Source organism: Gossypium arboreum, chromosome 7 (assembly GCF_025698485.1).
Source record: "Gossypium arboreum isolate Shixiya-1 chromosome 7, ASM2569848v2, whole genome shotgun sequence".
Taxonomy (NCBI): Eukaryota; Viridiplantae; Streptophyta; class Magnoliopsida; order Malvales; family Malvaceae; genus Gossypium; species Gossypium arboreum.
The window spans coordinates 82,807,693-82,828,168 of NC_069076.1; the positions used below are offsets into that span (position 1 = coordinate 82,807,693).

The following is a 20,476-nucleotide window of genomic DNA, read 5'->3' on the forward strand; positions in this document are numbered from 1 at the left end:
ATTGTATGCATTGTCTCTGTTTCATGAGGTGAAAGAATCTTCTCTTGTTCTCGCTTTTTTTTTTTCCTTCAACATTTGATTCAAGTAGAAAAGAAGATGTATGGTAGAGGAAATAAAATTAAGAAAAAAAGTAAGAGAGTGGAAATTATCTATTCCACATGAAAATAAAGGATGTGACTAAGATTAAAAATTACTGCACGTACGTTTTGGCTAGTGTTGTCGCATAAGCCAAATACGATTAGGATCCTGGGGCAAACATGTGTAACTGCTGTCATAGTTGAAATATCAATATGGAGAAGGGGAAAATTTCAGGTATCAACTCAAAAAAGTTTACATCCAGATACCCAGTTTTACATTATTAAATCTTTTTAGATAAAAGAGATTCCAGTGAATTAGGTTGAGATTTCTATTTAGAATTTAATAATTGTGATTTCTTAAAAATTGTTACAAAATTCATGAAGTATATATGGTTAAATTTTCGTTGACATCTTTTAAAATTATCTTTTTAACAACTTGTACATTCTATAAAAAAAATTACGATAATATTTAATTACGGTGGAAAAATAGTAAGTCTATTGTTAAGGAGAGATACGGATTAAACTTTAAAAATAATATTGTTAAAAGAGATAGTTACAAACTTGAAACATAGATTATAAAATAAATATAGATAATTCTAAAATAAATACAATAACTAATTTAGTTATTATCTTGAAATTAAAACTCTTGCCAACATTTATTTTACGCAAATTCGAACCCCAATATTTTTATAATAATAATAATAATAATAAAAAACTAATTTACTTGTTAAATCCCGAGTCAAAATCAGAGGAAGTAGTTGCTGAGATGGTCAAAAGCTAGTTAATCTAACAAAGAACTAAACCAAAACATCAATTATAAGTAATCATAGTAGGTGACCTAAAAGTTGTTATAATTTCAAAAATCAGAACACAAATATAAAGTTTAGGAAGAAAAAAAATGGAGTACATATTTCTCTTTCTCTCCAAACATGGGAGGAAATTACATGGAGGAAAAAGACATATCTACTTCATACCAACATCCCGGGACTATCAAATGTACCCAAAAAAAAAAAAAAAAAACAGAAGCAACAGCAAATCTACTACTACTTAATTTTAACAAAGTGATTAGACCCTAAACTTCCATCTACTACCAAGTTAATTTTATTAATCTCCTTCAACTTCTCCTTCTTTGGAGCCATTGGCTTTGAGTTGGAAGAGTTTCATTTTCATAAAATTTCTAAACATATGCTTATAAAGCTTGAGTGCTTCATGTCCAAAGAGGCTCCCATGATGAACCTAAGTTGTTGTCATCCAAGAAACTAGGGTTGCTGTGGTAGCTTTGTGGGCTGTTACTGAGGAAATCGTCGATGGGTTGGTGGGGATTCTGTTGAGGAGACTGTGCCACCTCCATGCAAAGCAAAGCCACCAGGTTGGCTTGCTGCAACTGCATGTTCACCACTTCAGCTTGAGCTTTGGCTAGTTGTGCTTGGAGCTCATTAACTTGCTTTTGCAGTTGACAAATGGCCCCGGCGCAACCGTAAACCGGGTCTCGGATTCTGGCACTCGCCTCGTACACGATGCTGCTTACTGCATCAGCCCTTTGAGACTCTGGAAGTTCCTGAAAATTTCCCTCGTTTTAGCATATCTGATCATAATTGACTATTGAGCAACCACAAATAATTGCTTAATGCGGGACAGTCAATTCCCTCATTTGCATATATGGGAAACGGATAAGTACATTTGGCGACATATTTAGCAAGTGCCAACATTTTAATGCAGAAAGTAGGGTCCTTTCCACATGCAATGTCATTGACTATGTCAATAAACCTCAATTTGTGTTTAACTATCCGTCTCAACCCTGCCCCACCCTTGTAGAAAATAAAAATCGTTCCACCAAATGACTTTTCCATAAATATATTATCTGTTTTGGCCTCAATTGTCAACGCATTAACCCGAAGCTACAGTGTTTTACCATTTCACACTATCAGACTCTAGGGTGAATGGGAGAGTGATTATGGAGAAAAAGAAAAAGGATACCTGCAAGAACTTGATAATGTTGCTAGCACCAAAGACACGATGAGCAATGGTAAACTTGGTAGGCTCAGTGGGAGGGAAATAAGGTGCCAAGACGCACTTATCAGCACATCTGCGCCTTAAGATCTTGCAAGCGGCGCAAGGGCTAATAACAACGGATGTAGGAGGAGGAGGAGGAGGAGAAGAAGATGAATTGGAAGACTTAGGCGAAGGAGATTGAGCAGCTACTTCACTAGTATATTCCATCTTAAGCATTGGGGGGTTAGGGTAAAGGACCAAATAGACAGATATGGATTCTTTGTTTCTTAGTTTTAGGGAGATGGAAAGGATGCGATAAAGATGATAATGGTGGTATTGGTGGGGGGTTCCTCCTTTTTTTATACTAAAGATCTAGGATTGAAGGAACACAATGACATCATCTACTGTGACACGTGACATCAACTTCTCTCTTTAGATTGCAGCTTGGCTATATTTACTTTTTTAACCATTCCCAAGTGGAAACATAATAAAGGAAGAGAATTTTATTCAATTCGTTTCGTTAGGTTTATTATGACTGCATTTTCTTTTCCCTTTATCCCATAATAATAAAAGACTTTTCTTCTTGCTTTGGAAAAAGCATGTGGTAGAAAGATTGTATTTTAAAATTTTAGAAAATAATATTCTCTAAAAAATTTTAATTTAAAAGTTTTTAAGTTAAAAGGCAGTCTAAAATTGAAATTTTGAATTTCTTTTGAAAGATTAAACTAAACAAAGAAAAATCTCTCTGGGAGAAATGTAATTTTCTTACATATGTAACCCTCTTTCCTTCTAAATGCCATTTTGACTAGGTGCTTTTTTTTTTTTTTTAAATACAAAATGAAAATAAACAGAATACATTCATTTTACTCAACTGCCCAACATTTAGGAGTAAGGTGGTTTTTCTAGAAGGAACTTCTCTCTCTCTCCAAAATTCTTGGACTAGAAAATAAATAAAATGCAAGAAAAGTCTAAAATAGAGAAAGAAAGAATGAAAGTGCAATGTCAAATAAAATAAAATAAAAAAGAAAGGGGAATGGTCCACACATAACAACTTCTTGATGGCCCAGCCTTAGCCAAGAGAACACGTAGATGAAGTCACTGCTGTGACTGAGTTTAATTAATTCATAAATGGGCTTGCTCATAGATGCCGTCTACCACCTAATGGCCTGCCCACTCCACGAGAACGACACTCCTTTTTCTTTTTGTGAAATTATTTTCATAAATGAATTATTATTATATAATGATGGATTTCATATCATCTTTGTTGCGATTGATGTGCAACTCCAATTATCACTATTCTTTTTTAAATCTTTATTAAGTTTATGTTTATTGTTTTTATCAAATTCAACCAAAAATAAAATTAGTGTTTACGCAAAATTGAAAAGGAAGAAGGGAAAAATAGAGAGGGACGAATTCAAAATTTTATTTATATTTTTCATAAATTAAAATATAAATTTATTATCTATTAATTTATAAGTTCATTATTTTGAAGGACTAAACATAAATTATTTCTTTTTTATGAAGGTTAAAGTACAATTTTACTATATATTAATTTATAGTTTCTTTATTTATAAGAGGATTGAATTGAAAATGTTTTATTTTGGGGGCCAAAGTACAAGTTCATTATATATTAATTTATAATTTCTCTATTTATAAGAGGACTAAATTGAAAAAAAATCAATTTTGGGAGGCCAAGATCTCTGCCTGCATCTCTTCAGATTCGCCTCTGCAAGGTGGAAAGAAGTTGGCCATGCAAGGACTTAATTATATATTAATTTATAATTTCTCTATTTATAAGAGGACTAAATTGAAAAAAAAATTAATTTTGAGGGGCCAAAACCTCTGCCTGCCTCCCTTCAGATTCGCCTCTACAAGGAGGAAAGAAGTTGGTCATGCAAGGATTTAATGGTAGGTGGTCCAACAAAGTTTTGACATAAGGAGATGGTCTTGCCTTGATGGTGAAGGAGGGAGTATTTATTGGAAAGTTTACTCACCAATATGTCTACGTTTGGGTCTTCTCTTGGTATGCCCTTTAAAGGGGCAAAATAGCCTGCTAGCCAAGCGTCAATTGGATTAATGGGTTTAGCGATTAGGCAATAGTTGGACTTGAGTGGACTTGATAAAGTCCTACGTGTTGATCATGCATAGATGGGTCTTGACACTTGCACCTACCATTGTACATCTTTGAGGCAGGTTTTCTTTCATTGTTGCCTCCATTCTTTGCGAATGCCTTGAAGGCGAATGGGGTCACCCATGAACAATTTGTAGGCTTCTCATAGTGAACATTGATCTACTTGTTTCGAAGTTATTGTCAATGTGGCAAGCCTCTTGTGATAAACAAAATTAGAATTATATATAAGATTGACATTTCAAATACAAAGCATAAAGAGAGGATGATATTCTTCACCCCTCAAAAAAATAAACAAAGGATCATCAGAAATACAACAAGCAATGCCCACTTTGACAAAGAGAAGTACATTTTTATTAAGCACAAATTTGGGGAAGAGTTTGATTTCCGTATTAAGTGGTATACTCACAATAACAAACACAATACCAAAATTCTAAGCATAAAGAATGTGTTTGAGAAATCTTAATATAGATGTTATAGATGGGAAAATCTTTAGAAAATAATGAATTGGTTACCATGGAAAACATCATGTAGTACTACATGGAGAGTTAAAGCCTCGATGGGAAGAAGCCAATAAATTTAGGCAAGGTATTGACACAAGTGGCTTGCAAATGTACGCTAAAGCATGGCCACATCATGAGATGGAAAAAGAAAAGATCTTATTAGGAAAGATTAAGGAGCTAGAGCATTTTCTCCGTTCTTATTGTAAGTGTTGTAAACGTGGTTGGAGTCATAGGAGCCAATTAGTAAAGATCCCTTGATGAGCTCAATTGAAAATGAAAATAACAATGGTGATGACACTTAGGGCTAGTTTAGCAATGCTTTTAAAAAGTGTTGTGTAAAAGTGCTTTTAAGAAGTGATTTTGAAAAGTTTGGTTTAAAATTTTAGTGTTTATTATTGCTGTCAAAAAGTACTTTTGAGAAATAAAATGTCTATTTTAGACATGTTATTATCAAGTAATAAATATGTATTTAAATAATATTTAAATTAGTTAATATTATTATATTTTAGTAAGAATATAAAAAATATTATAACTTATTGTTAATATTTTAATATATGAAATATAAATTTTAAATATTTTTAAGCAATAAATATTAATTATTTATAAAATTTAATTAGAATATATAAACTATATTTTAAATATTTAAATATAACCATTAAATATTTGTAATTATTATTTTAAAAATAAGTTTTATTTTTAATTAATGATATTAATAAATTTGTAATTAAGCGACAAGAAAGAAAAAGGAAAGTATTATGTTATTGGAGGGGTAAAAAAGTAATTAAACACCAAAAATACTTTTAAGAGAGGAAAATCACTTCTAAAAAGCCTAAAATTTCAATCAAAAGTAATTTGTTTAGCACAACTTTTCTTTCAAAAGTGTTTTTTTAAACACTACTAAACAATCCCTTAATGTTGTTGATGGAGCAAACATCATTGAGGCTCGCACTGCTATTGCAGCCGAAGGTAAGGTCCTTTAAAATTATGGAGAAAAATTGCAAATTCTGTAATAGATTTAACTACTTCAGATGTTGAGAATATTTTGTACATGCCCCCTTAAATGGTTATTTGGATTTGGGAAACTTAAGACATACTTTAATCTAAACACAAATAGTTTTAGTGCAACACTTTTTTAAAAATATTTTTATTAATGTAAAATTAAAACAATAATTTTTATTTTTTTTGAAAATTTTATACCAGTTTTCATTTTGAAAAACATTGATTTTAAGTTAACTTAAAGGAAAACATTTTAATTTAAAAAAAACATTTTAAAATTATTTTTAATTATTAAAATAGTATTTAATTTATTATAAAATTCAAAACTATTTTAGAATTATGTTTTGGGAAACATATAGAAAATATTTTTAAACTGATTTTGAAATTTAATTAAAATTTTGTGGGATAATGTTAAATTTGATACATGTACTTTTATAAAATATCCAATGTGGTACCTAAACCATCTATATATGTATTATTACGACACTTGAAGTTAACACCATTAGTGAATTCTAAATCAACCAATGAAAATTTAAAGTGAGGAAATTTTTAAATTTTCAAGTCCACATGGATAATATAACATTATGTGAAAAACTAAATAAATTAAAAATAAATAACTAAACCTAAACCATGTATGACTAATAAAAAAGTAAATACTAAACTTATATAAGCAAAAATGTCATCTTCTCCACTAAAGTAGATATTGAAGTTATATTTTTCAAAGAGTTTTCCATTTGAAATCAAGTTTCGTTTGCATTAAATTCTAATCATAGAAATTTGATCTTGATTTCCTTCAATTTTTCTTTCAAAAACTCCACATTCTTTTTGGCTTAAAATGAACCAAAAACATTTAAAAGCAAAACTTGGAGAATTTTATGGTAATAGAAAATCACGTTATTTAATGACTAACTTGCACAAACAATTTTGCTACAATTGTTTGTAAAGAATCAAGTTACACAAAATTCTGTAGCATAAAATCAAGTTATTCAACAACTACACATTTAGAATTGTATAGCCTGAGATATTCTAAATATTGCTTCTGAAATTTTTGAACTCATTTTAAGCTAAGAAAGAAGTGAATTTTTTGAAAGAATTTTTATAAAAATCAAGATCAAATTTCTACAATTATGGTTTCATGCGGGGGAAACTTGATTTCAAATGAAAATATCTTTGGAAAAGATGACAATTTACTTTAATGGAAGAGATGACGTTTTTGCTTATGTAAGTTTAGTATTTATTTCTTTTTTATTAACCATATTTGGTTTTGGTTTAATCTTTTTTGGGTATTATCTATGTCCATTTTATGGTCCATGTTCAGCATTTGTGGATACCCCTCTCAACAATGTCTTCTCCAAGGTTCAAACTTGTGCATCCCCTTGAGCATGCAATATGCTTTACTATTAGTGTTGAAAAATATAGAATAACTGAGGTATGCCTGAGGAAGTGCTCACTTCTTGAAGCACTGCAACAGGCTGGCTTGTTCCGATAATTGTGAGATTGACAATTTATTAAATCGAATTTATGGGTTGTATCTAGCCTGTCAATGAAGATCACATCACTTTGGGAAACAAATTTGGAGAATCAGATTGGGTTAAGTCTATCTAATTTCTTAGATCGAGAAAATTGGATCAGATATGAACGTTGAAGACTTAACTGCCAATAATCATTGTTTACTTGTTTATTATTATATTGTATTTAGCTAGTTTTGATGTTGTTTAATAAAGATTAATATAGATATTCATTATGTTAGCAAGTCTCAATAAACTCTATATAATTGAGAGACTTATATAGGTTGTAGTATAAAGAATTGAGAGCACTTAATCTATTTAAGTCAGGAACATTATTTGTAAGAGCGCATTTGATTCTAAAACCTTTGAGTTGTGGCTTTATAAGCTAAGTTCATAGGGTTGAATTTAGTGGTGAGAGTACCAGTCTTCTATTATACAAAAGTAAGAAAATTGTCACTAGAGTGTGATAGAATTTAGGTTCATTTGTTATAAGGATTGAAGATGGTAGATATTTCTCACTAGGCTAGGCTTCGCAGACATAGGGAAACCAAACTATGTTGGGATCTAGTGTCCTTAGTGTAGTATTTTCGTTTATGTATACTTATATTTTTTGAACAAGTTGGTTTAATAAAATCTCCATTAATCACGTTAATAGCCTTTGTATATTTCCTTAATGATTTTTGCATTCAAAGCAAAATGAAAGCAAATATTGACTTATTGATTATCTAACGCTTAACTAATAATAAGCGACATTACGTGGTCGAATCATAATATGGAAAGACAACTTGTATTAGTTATTAACCTAAACATGTACCTAATCTAATTGAAATTGAGAAAACTGATTGAAAGACTAATGTGTTGTCTATCAAGTCTAATTGAGAAGACACCTTGTCTTGGGTATTGGAGTGAATGACTCCCAAAAGATAAAGATATAGATATGATTGTCTGGTTTTACAGTACATCGAACAGAACCTAAGTAGAATATATCATAGATTTGTTTGTGGATTTATTCACTTGTGACATTCATAATATGATGTACCTTAATCTTAAGTAGATCATGGGCGATATATGTATGACTCGTATAATTTGATGTGAATAAAAGTCTAAGTTCAAATAGATAAGAAACCGAATGTTGATACGTTAGGCTTTTGAATTTGATGCCCTTAGTGTAGAATATTCGTTTGTAAACTTGTAATTTTTTCGAACAGATTGGCTAATAAAAAGATTCATGAATTAGATTAATATTCTTTGTATAATTTTCCTCATGTGGTTTTTGCATGAAAAGCAAAATAGAAGCAAATGTTGGCTCACTGATTGTCTAATACTAAGCAATATTATGTAGTCGGATCGTAATACAGAATGACAATTTATATTAATAGACAAACCTAAGCATGTCCTTAGTCTTATCGGAAATGAGCAAACCGATTGAAATACTAATATGTCATCTATCAAGTCCAATTGAGGAGATACTTTGTATTAGGCATTGGAGCAGATGACTTCTAGAAGATAGAGACATATATGTGGCTAACTGGACTAACAGTACATCGGATTGGACCCAAAAAAAATAGATCTTGAATTTGTTTATGGATTTATTCACTTTTGACGGTCATAGTATGACATATCTAAATCCTAAGTGGATGACAAAATATGTATGCATGACTCGTATACTTTGATGTAAGTAAAAACCCGAGTTCAAATAGATAAGGAATTGAAAGTTAGTGCATTGGGTATACAACTTCTGCAGTATGTAGCGTCATTTACAACAGTGGAATTCATAACCTGAAACATGGGTAAATGATATCGTCTCATTAACATTACATGGTTGATGAAAAGTAAACGTGACCAAGGGTTGTTCGTTTTCATGATGAATGACTTGATTATTATTTGATAGTAATTGACTTTTCATGAAGGAAGATGTAATGTTTACATTGAGGGAAAATAGAATCATATTGGGAGAACGGATATTATCCCGAAGAGATTAAGGATATCCTATGAGGGTAACACACTTATGACATAGTCATTGGACGAGCACTGATTGAGTTGGTTTCGTAATGGTATGATGTTAGGGAAATCTCAGTCACAATACTATAGTGGAATGATTTTCTGACTAAAAGAGCTTATAATTAATAGGTGAAAAGTTGGAACTTAATTATAAATCATTTTAGCTTTAATTGCATATGTCCAACCTGCCCCTCAAAAGCTGGAACTTAATTATAAATCATTTTAGCCCTAATCGCATATGTCCAATTTGTCCCTCTACTAGCTCGTTGAACCATAAAAGAATTGCATGTTGAATCAAATGAACAAAATTGGATAGAAATGGTGAAAATGGAGAAAATGGAGAAATAGGAAACATTTGGAAATGATTATGGTCTTATCCAAAATAAAAATGAAAATGGAGAAATGGAATCATTTGAAAATGAATGTGAATTTCCCCAAAATGAAAATGAAAATGAAAATGAAAATGAAAAATGACCTAAAATAATTTTATGTTTTTCGAATTAGATAAAATTTGAAATGGAAATAAATCATTTGGTCATAGTAAATCCGTTGAATGTAGAAATATTAAATATATTTTAATATAGATTCTTTTATGGTAAAGTCGTCATGATTTTAACGAAATTAAAATTGGGTTGAGAAGATTGTTTTATTGGAAATGAATTGAGATGTTTATTTTGGGAAATAGAAAAACAAATATCAAATTGCATCGAATTATAAAGTACTTATTAAAAGTCTATGAAGTAATTTTAATTTAACCCAATATAGGAGAGGCCCAAAAGCCCCTCATGTTAAAGGGATAGACAACAAACCCTAGTATTATTAACTAGGGTTGTTGCCCCTTATACTTGTAGTTGGACTAGGAGTTCATCTTTCTAGTTGAAATAAACTTCTACAATTCAACAAATGTTTTGCTTTTTCTTATTATGAATAGATGGAATTGATAGGGAAAAATATACAAATTTAAGATATTGTAACTCTGCCCAAAAATAATGAGAGTTTATTCTCAAGTATTAAATCTATTTTTCGAAATATCAATTCTGCCGATTTCTATTGAGAAGATTTTTTTGTTTTCACACTAAAACAAAGAAAAATATTTCTAGTTTTGTGTTTGATATGAATCGTTTGAGCCCACACTCGAACTAGTTCGTGGTACGAGAATAGTGGAGAAGAGTGTTCAATAGAAAACTAAGGACAACAAGGATCTATCTAGTTGAAAACACAAGTGTGATTTTGGTTAAGAGTTTATTACTATAAAAATCACAAATTGGCTCAATTTTCAAAATTTTTATTTTCCGTTGTGCAAGAAAACTATTTTCAAATCGAATTTTTTCCAACATGAGCAAGAAAACTATTTTCAAACTGGATTTTTTCCAACATGTGTATATGACCTCTACAATATGTAACACCATTCCACAATAGTTGAACTTATAGCCCAACTTAAAGGTAAATTATATCCTTTCATCGGTATTACGTAGATGAAAAGTAAATGTGATCACAAGTCATTTGTTTTTGTGATAAATAATTTAATTACTATTTAATAGAAATTGGCTTTTCATGACAGAATAAGACTAATTTATCATCAAATGCCAAAAAAATAAAATATTTATGGGACTAGGCCGATTAAATGAAAAATGATGAGAACAGGCCAATTTCTGAAAATCGCTTCTAGATGGAAGCTTTTTCAAGTGATACGTAGAAAAGTGCTTCCAGTTGGAAGCTCTTTCCTCCATTTTTCAGCAAAATCACTTCCAGTAAGAAGCTCTTTTCTCTTAATTTTTCCAATGTTGTTTTTAAGGGTTAGGGTTTTGTTTATTTAAATTAAGGTTTAATGTTAGGGTTTTGTTTCTTTAAAATAGGGGTTTAGAGGTCTTTTTGATATTTTTAATTAATCATTTTGTAATAATTTTTTGAGATATTAAATAATAATTTAACTCGAATTAAAAAACATCGTATTTTTACACCAATTGTATATTCAAATCCGGGTTAATTTAATTAGATTCATAATCGAAACTTTATCTACTCTATAGGGATGAAATATTAGTTATTAACTTTCTTGCCTTATTAATATTAGAGTAGTGGCCGATTTTCCAGAAAATTATTTATTGATAGAAATGTGGATCTTATCATGACGGATTACAGAATTTGCCATTGATAATTTCAAAAATAAAATGAATACTATTTATTATAAAAATATTTTAGGAAAATATTAAGATAATTTAAATAAATAAAATTGAGAGAGCAAAAAGAATTTAGAGAATTTAATTGGGTTTTGAGAGGAATTTGAGAGAGAATTGATCATATGAGAGACAGTTGAGATTGAATTGGAAAAAAATAAAATAGGAGGATTTATAGGATAAATTTTTTTATCTAGAGGCAACAGCTAATTAAGTTGGGGGTGGTGGTAACAACTAATTAAATATTCGTTGAAAGTAGGTGACTGTTGGGGGAAAAGAGCTCCCTGCAAGAAGCATTTTTGCTGACTTGGTAGAAAGAGCTTCCTATTGGAAGCGTTTTTGTCGAAAAATGGTAGAAAGAGCTTCCAGCTGGAAGCACTTTTCTGCATTTCACCTGAAAAAGCTTCTACTTGGAAGTGTTTTTCAAAAATTGGCCCATTCCCATTATTTTTTATTCAATCGGCTTTGTCCCGTAAATATTTTATTTTTTTAGCATTTATTGGTAAATTAGTCAAGGATGAAGTAATGGCTACCACGAGATAAAATAAGATCATATTTAGAGAACGAATTTATCCCAAAGAGATTAATGATATCTTATGAGAGTCAAACACTTATAACAATGTCATTGGACGAGCACTTATTAAATAGTTTTCATATTGGTATATAGTAAGGGAAAGCTCATTCACGATACTTTAGTGGAATCACTTCGTGACTAAATAATTTTATAATTAATAGGCGAAAATTCAAAACTTAATTATAAATTATTTGAGCTTTAATAATGTTATAATCTGTTTAAACTTGATAATGGTGCTATTGAACCTTATTCTTTTGAAAATGGATAGTTATAACTGTTTATGCATTATTTTCTTGTTTCATTAGATTTCTTAGTTATAATTATGGTTGTTTGGTTATTTATGCAAACTCAACTTGGCATTGATGGTTAATTTACTTAATTATTTTCTAAGTTAAATATTTGGAATTGATATAAATATGCTAAGGGGGAACTAAGGAATTGATATAAACATGTTTTGTTCAACAAATTGCCAAAGAGGGAGATTATTGAAAAATAAAGAATGATTGAGATATGCTTGAGGAAGTGCCCACTTTCTGAAGCACCACGACAAATTTTTATTGTTTCTATATTTGTGAGATTGACAATTTATTAAACCAGATTTTTGGGCTATGTTGATGTTGTGAATTGTATCTAAGCCGTCAATGAATATCATATCATTTTGGGAAACATATTTAGAGAAGCAGAATAGGTCGAATCTAGTGTATCTAATACCTTGGATCAAAGAAGTTGGATAAGGTTGGAACATTGAAGACTTAGTCGCCAATAGCCTTGTTTACCTTGTTTGCTATTATATATTATATTCAACTAGTTTAACTACTTTTTTATAAGACTGATATAGATCTTCATTATGTTAGCAAGACTCAAAAAACTCGATATAATTGAGAGACTTATGTAGGTTATTGTTCAAAAAAAATGAGAGCACTTAATTTATTCGTGTGAGGAACATTATTTGGAGAGTGCATTTGATTGTAAAACCTTTGAGTTGTGGTTTTACAAGTTAAGTTAATAAGGGTGAATTTAGTGGTGAGAGTACTAGTTTTCTAGGATATAAAAGTGAGGAAATTGTCATTAGGGTGTGATAGAATTTAGGTTCACTTGTTGTAAGGATTGAAGATAGTAAATATTTCTCATAAAGCTAGGCTCTACAGATGTAGGGAAATCGAACTTCGTAAACAATCTTTATATCCTCTGTTTTTACACATTGTTTCGCAGTGCTTAAAGAAGTGTCAACTTCCTCATTTAGTTCTTCCATCACATAGCTTGTTTATTAGCAACTGCCTTCATGTTAACATTTAGGTTTAGTTATTTAATTTAATTTAATTTATTGGTTTATTTAGTTTTTTTCACGTAATGTTATATTAATCATGTAGGCTATGATAATTCAAATTCAAATTTTACATTTCAAATTTTCATTGGTTGGTTTAGCATTCACTAGCATTGTTAACTCCAGGTACTATAATAATACACAGATTGATAATTCATGTATCACATTGGACATTTTCAAAATACAAGTATCACATTGAATATACAAGTACCAAATGTGACATTATCACTTTTTTTATTAAAGTGATGATGAAAATAGAAAACATTTTTAATTGATTTTATAGTAAACATTTATAATAAAAAATTAAAGAAAATTTATTAAAAGTGATCCTGTCATTATTAAATTTTTTTATAGAAAACTTTTCAGTTGATTTGTAGAACAATTAATAATGGGTCTCACCTAATTTTATATATCAAAAGTAAATCAACCATTGAGAGTATCCATCTATTGTTATTTCAGATATGCCATTTACCTTACTTTTTTTAAATCGCTTCAATACCTTATTATATATTAATTATATATGTTCTATATTATAAAAGGAAAACCTTAATGCCTTATAACAATGCGTTAATAGGAGGTCCTTGGGTTGTTTATGGTAATTATCTGACGGTGAGGCCTTGGTCATTGGATTTTTCAACCATGAATAATAATATAAACATGCAAGTTGTCTAGATACATTTACCAGGTTTACCTGAAGGGTTTTACTCAGAGGTATTGCTTTGTGCTATCGGACAGATGATTAGAACAGTTATCACACTTGATATCAATACGAATCTTACAAAGAGGGGTCGTTTTACAAGACTAGCGGTATGTGTGCATTTACAGAAATTGTTAATTGCGAAAGTGAGAATAAATAGACGATTACAGAGGGTGGAATATGAATCGTTGCCTAATGTCTGTTTTCAGTGTGGTTTATACGGCCATAGCTCTGAATGTTACACTGGCATGAAAGAAACGACATAAAAAAAAGTTAAGGAACTGTCAGGATTAAATGCGGTTAACAAGGGTATCCAAAAGTGTGTGGAAGAGTAGGCTTTCGGCCCTTGGATGTTAGTTGAGAGGCGTCATTGAGGTAGAACTTGGAGCAACGGCGATTACCGGAGTGGTAGCCTTAAAGCTAATCAAAGAGGATCTAGATTCACTATTCTGGAAAAAGAAGATAGATTGAATCAATGCGATATTCGTGGTCAATATGGAAATTTGGTGTAGAAGGAATTAAATGTTACTTTTAAGAAGTTCAATGCTACAAATCAGTTAGATAAAATAGTATCTAAAAGTGTAAATGGGGTTAAAAAAGATGCGGCAGAGTGGTAAGGGTAAAGGAGTCATTGTTGGACATAAGCCTAAAGTTGGGCAAAAGGTGCTGAAATCCAATAACTCTATTAGAGATCTATCTAGGCCCAATCAGCAATATTTTGATGATGGCTCTGCTATAGCACGAGATAAAATGAAAAAGGTTATTAAAGTGGGGGGTTTTGAATTAGTTCAAATTTCGAGTCACCTGAATTCTATTAAACATCAGGCTATTCGGTTTGGTGGTGATGATTATACTGGGGTTTCTTCAATCAAAGAGTCCATGGGTATGATGATAGGTAAGGAAAATGGTTTGTTCTGTTTTAGAACTGGTTTATTTGATGTGCTTGCGCCGAATTATATTTCCACAATATCTATTGAAATAATGAAATAATAAAAGAAGCCACTGGAAAATTCATCGACGGTTCTGCATTCAGAAACTGTGGATGTAGAGGTAGCTATAAAAGAAATTACATGTTTTAGACATAGGTTCTACTAGTACCAGTTTGATGCTTGATACTTCCATGGAAACTGAGCAGGTCGAAGGTATAGGATATAATAGAGCCGATTTTTAATTGTTGATTTCTTTTTCGTGGACATATCTTTTTATGTTTAGGAAACAAAAATATTATTTTGGAATTGTCAAGTCAAGGGTTATCCCCGCTTTCCTAATTTTGTTGGTGAGTATAAGAAAGAAGTGCATCTGGATTTTATTTGTTTGTTCGAAACCAAAAATAGTGGGGATAGAGCAAATAGAATTATTTCGCGAATTAGTATGAATAGATCTTTTAGAGTTGAAGCTAATGTTTTACAGACGGAATTTAGGTTTTATAGAATGAATCAATTTCTGTAGACATTGTTTGTCTTACACCCCAATTGGTTCATATGCATATCATGAATGCACAAGGTTCTTCGTCATTTTTATGTACTGTAGTTTATGCTAGTCTGCAGCCGAATACAAGAAAAAGCCTTTAGAACACGCTTAATGTCATGGCTGATTCAATTAGAGTTCCTTGGTTGATAGTTGGTGACTTTAACTCTATTTTAGATGGGTCTAATCGAGTTGAGGAGCATCTATTTCTCGGTTTAGTTGTAAACGATTTCAAGATTTTGTTTTTAACAATGGCCTGCGTGATTTGGGTTATAATTGTTCCAAATTTACTTGGTGCAGGGGTTCTTTAATGGAAAGACTTGACAGAGCTTTGTGTAATTTTGCGTGGAATTCTTTTGCTCTAAATTGTTTGGTGCGAAACCTTTTTCAACTGAAATCTGACTATAGAATAGTCTTAGTTTTTGTCAAACCTGATAAGTCTACATGTTACCGACCTTTTAGATGTCTTAATAGCTAGATGTTACATACTGACTTCAAAAGACTAGTTAAAGATTACTGGAATAATGATAAAGAGATCTTAAAAAATCTGGAGAGATTCCAAGTTGGAATTAGGGATTGGAATAAAAGAGTTTATGGGAATTTATTTGTAAGGAAAATGAGCTTACCATTTGAACTTAATTGGGTGCAAAAAATACTTGATTTAAGAACCTCTGTCAGTCTTCAGAAACGGGAGATGGACATTCAAAAAGAGTTAGAGGAATTCCTTAGTCACAAAGAACTCCTGTGGTTTCAGAAATCAAGAGTGAACTGGCTTAGTTGTGGAGATAAAAACACCAGTTATTTCCACAAAAGCACTTTGGCAAAGTGGAGAAGGAATGGGATTAATGGGCTGAAAATCGGTAATGAATGATGCTTTAATGGGGAAAAACTGAAGCAGCATGCTCTGGAATTTTTTGAGGATTTCTATTCTATTAGCTACTCTGTTAATGGGACCTTACCTGATCATGGTGCATTTCCTCAAATCCTATCGGAGGTTAGAAATGGGTTGCTCCTAACTGCTTCTAATAATGAGATACGTCGAGTAGTCTTTGGTATGTCCCTTTGAAAGCCCCTGGATTAGATAGCTTCCATGCTAGATTTTACCAATTTAATTGAGGTATTGTTGGCCATTCAACTTGCTGCCTTACACGTTAAATTTTGGAAGGTAAGCCTTTAGATCCTACTCTGAATAGAACGTTAATTATACTGTTACCTAAAATTCTGGGCCCTGAAAGAATTAACCAATTCAGACCTATCAGTTTATGTAATGTGGCGTACAATATCGTTACAAAAGTGTTAGTCAATAAGTTACGTCCTTTAATGGTAATGATTATATCTCAGAACTAAGCATGTAATGCCTTAAATAATTTAAGTCTGTTTTTGTGAAACTTGGCATAAATATTTATTTTCTTCAGAGGTTAAGTATTCTGGGTGTGTGTGTGAGGTCTTGGGTTCAAATCCCGCTTTTGGCAATTCTGTTATTTTTTATCCTAGCCTTATCCCTGCTGGCTAGGCTTTTGTAATATTGTTTGTAAACTTATATCAGAATGAGTCTGTTGGTTCGAGTAGTAAAGAGTTAGTGTGTTGGAGGTTTGTGTTCAAATCCCTACGTGATCGTGGGTGTTAATTTTTGTGTCGATTGTGTGATAGAGGTTCGGTGGAACATAAATTCTGAAGTTTGTTGAATGAGAATCAAGTTGTGAGATAGTGGGTCGGTTAGTTAGTGGGATAATAGAGGGAGTTAAGATATTGTTTTTATTATATTATTTTATTTTTTCTCTCTCTTTTTCTCTTTACAATTTTCCCTTCGAGTCTAACGTTCCCATTTTTCCTTTTCCACTTTCTTTTCTTTTCTCTCAAAATTTTCTTTTCATCTATTGAATTCCCCTCATTGCATCTATAAAATCGTTGCTTCCTGTTCGGTTTAGGTAAGTAGGGCTTTATTGATGGTGGTTTTGACTTTAGTGTGATCGTCTCTTTCTTTTCAGAATTGGCATGGTGGTGTGGTTAGGAGTTTTGATCGCTATAGACTTTCCTTTCGTAAGAGAAGGCGGTGAATCAGTGAACTTTGCTTCAATGGTTTAAACCGTGTCTATAGTTGTTTTCGTTGGTGGTAAGTTTAGTTGTGCTACTCTGTTTTTACATTAATGAAATCGTAAATTGGTTGCTAATAGGTCATTGGAATGGTGTCTTTAGGTTCTAATGGGTTCGGGATTGCAGTAGCACCAAAATTGTACCAGGTGTGTACTCTAAACAGGAAAAATCAAGGTTCAACGAAAGTCGAAAAGGGGCACTATCGATGCTACACGGGCGTGTGCCCGACTGTTTGAATGTCGTAGGAGTGGTCGTGCGCGAGACATAGCAGTGCAACGGCGATGGTGTGGCCGTATAGGTCATATGGGCTAAGGCAGATTAGGGCGTATGGACCACACGGGAGAGCCACATGGGCATGTGGGCACAAAATTCTGAAATTTTCCCTAGGATCTTACAAGTCATTTCGATCGACTGTGGGCCTACCGTAAGGTCGGTAAGGGCTAACCAAACTCTAATTCATGTGATATGATATTTTGATAGTCTGATCTGAGTAGGAAACTGATATGTGTGTCTGACTATTCTATTTGAGTATATATGTTATCTGTATATGAGTATGTTAAGCATGATAATTCTGTTAATTCTGTATTTTGTATCCGTATTTGAGGTGGGATTTGCATATGTGGACAAAGTGATCTGTACGGTGACTTTTTACCTATTATCTGGCAGCTTAGCTGCATATTATTCTGTTATGTGTTGCATCGACACTATATGATATGTAGGGATGGGTGGGTGTTTTTAACCCCACATGGTGTGATGGGATGGCCAGATATGGTGTGTAGAGGATGGAGGTAAGATTCTGCATATCGGTTCTGTACATCTAGTTCTGATATCTGTATCTATTAAGGACTTAAGTTCAATTCTATTTTTGTCTGCATATGAGATTCTGTGAATGTTGCATGACTATCTCTATTGGGTTACACACTAAGGTTACGAAAACTCACATATGTTTGTCTAATCAGTACAAGTAACCCTCAGTCATAGGCGGGTTGGTGTGACAGAGGCTTAGCAGTGACCACTTGTTGGGAAATTGTTTCCCTATTACCATTAGTTTTGGTATTTTAAATTCTAGATTTATTTGAGAGTTTGTAATTTTTGGGACTCTCTAGATTGTATAGTTTTAACTGTCGGTTTTGGTTTGGTTGTGTTTAGGTTTTTTATAAATTATGATGATTGGCAAATTACGGTTTTAACCGAATAAATGCTTTGAAAACACGAGCGAATGGTTTTTGAAGACAAATTTTTTTTCATATATTCACTGCAAATTAATCAAATACTTTAAAGGATAATGTATAATCATTTTTTTTAAGATTATAAAAATGAGTTTCTTCGAAACAAATAGACTCTGTTTGGTATCAAATAACGCAATTTATTTTAACTAAAAAGACGTGTTTTAAAAACCCTACTTCATAACACTCACTGATTCGACCATAATGTTTAGGCCGGGTTTGAGGTGTTACAAAGTGAGTATCGTACCTGAAAGAAATATTTTGGATAATATTGTTGTAGCTCAAGAAGTTGTTCATTCTTTGATGTGTTTTAAAGGTAATAAACTTGGAATGGCTATTAAGATAGATTTAGAGAAGGCTTATGATAAAATAAGATGGAATTTCTTAGAGGATACTCTTTGTGAAGTTGGCTTACCTCCGCTTTTGATCATTGTTATCATGAACAATGTGTCTTCTACATCATTTTAGATATTGCGGAATGGTATTGTTACTAATACTTTTATGCCAATGCGTAGGTTAAGACAAGGGGATCATTTATCGCCTTATCTCTTTGTATTATATATAAAGAGACCAAGACATCTCATTAATGACGCTATCAATTGTAGAAAGTGGTCACATTTATTTCTGTCTACAAGGGGTCCTGCTTTATCCTATTTATTTTTTACAAACAATCCCCTTCTCTTTTGTGAAGCTAGCAGGACTCAAGTATTTTAGATTAAAGCAGTTTTGAATTTATTTTGCCACTTCCTTGGTCAAAAGGCCAACGGTAACAAATTGCAGGTTTTTTTCTCACCTAATACTCCTAACGATTTAGCCAACTTGATATGTAGTGATATTGGTATGAGGCGTGTTGAGGATTTGGGTGTTTATCTTGGTATGCCTCTTTTGCACAAAAAAGTCATTGTGAATCATTTTGACTTTTTAGTTAGCAAGGTTCGTAATAAGTTGAATGGGTGGGAGGCCAGGAAACTTTCGCTAACAGGAAGAATTACGTTGGCTAAGTATGTTCTGCTTGCTATCCTTAACTATTCTATGAACACGGTTCGCGTCCCGATTTTCATTTGTAATGAGATTAAAAAATTGCTCGACATTTTATTTGGAGTTCGACTTTGGAGTCAAGAAGACTAGCTCTTATCCTTTGGATGGATTGCTATAAACCGATAGAGTATGGAGGGTTGGGGATTCAGAGTTTGGTTGTTTAGAACAGATCTTCCTTATCAAATTGGGGTTCCAACTCTTGATCAACACTGATGCTTTGTGGGTTAAGTTGATAAGGAGCAAATATAAGCTACATGGAGTATTGTTGAACTCTATTGTTAGAAGTAACTGCTCATATTCATGGAGGTTTCTAGCTAATATGTGGTCGAATGTGATAAAAAATGTGTATTAGTCTTTAGGTGATGGTTTCTTAATAAATTTTTTGAATGATATTTGGGTTCATCAAGTCGGAAAGCTAAGGGATGTCTTTCAAGGAATTAGGTATCCTAATGATGCTCTGCAGGTATGTGATGTGGTGACCAGTAGTGGTGAATGGGATCGGTGTCGATTGCGAAGGTTTCTTCCCGATAATGTTGTTAACATTATTGCCTGTATAGTGCCTTCTTTATATGACGCGGGTAATGACAAGTTAGTTTGGAAATGGATGAAAATTTATGTATTTTCTTCTGCAAAAACCTATAGAAATTTTTTCCAAATTGATGCTGGTGGTTTTTCCA

The 20,476-nt window shown here is 32.0% G+C and overlaps 2 protein-coding genes across 3 annotated transcripts; one reads left to right on the forward strand and one right to left on the reverse strand.

Annotated features, from left to right (window-relative positions):
- Positions 1-891: 891 nt before the first annotated feature.
- Positions 892-2,408, reverse strand: LOC108486376 (LOB domain-containing protein 1). The gene is made up of 2 exons (XM_017790413.2): positions 2,055-2,408; positions 892-1,635 (listed from the first exon to the last, which is right to left on the reverse strand). Exons 1-2 carry the CDS (start codon positions 2,304-2,306, stop codon positions 1,285-1,287), a joined length of 603 nt encoding a protein of 200 aa, XP_017645902.2. The 5' UTR covers positions 2,307-2,408; the 3' UTR covers positions 892-1,284.
- An 11,893-nt stretch (positions 2,409-14,301) lies between these two features.
- On the forward strand, positions 14,302-18,163 carry LOC108469193 (uncharacterized). Of its 2 annotated transcripts, XR_001869052.2 has the most exons (3): positions 14,696-14,869; positions 17,430-17,554; positions 17,638-18,163. XR_001869052.2 is itself a non-coding variant. In XM_053030303.1 (2 exons), exons 1-2 carry the CDS (start codon positions 14,560-14,562, stop codon positions 15,750-15,752), a joined length of 321 nt encoding a protein of 106 aa, XP_052886263.1. In that variant the 5' UTR covers positions 14,302-14,559; the 3' UTR covers positions 15,753-15,966. The 2 variants fall into 2 exon arrangements, 1 of the variants encoding a protein (XP_052886263.1); XM_053030303.1 differs by lacking the exons at positions 17,430-17,554; positions 17,638-18,163 and adding an exon at positions 15,742-15,966 and having other exon boundaries at positions 14,302-14,869.
- The last annotated feature ends 2,313 nt before the right edge of the window (positions 18,164-20,476 follow it).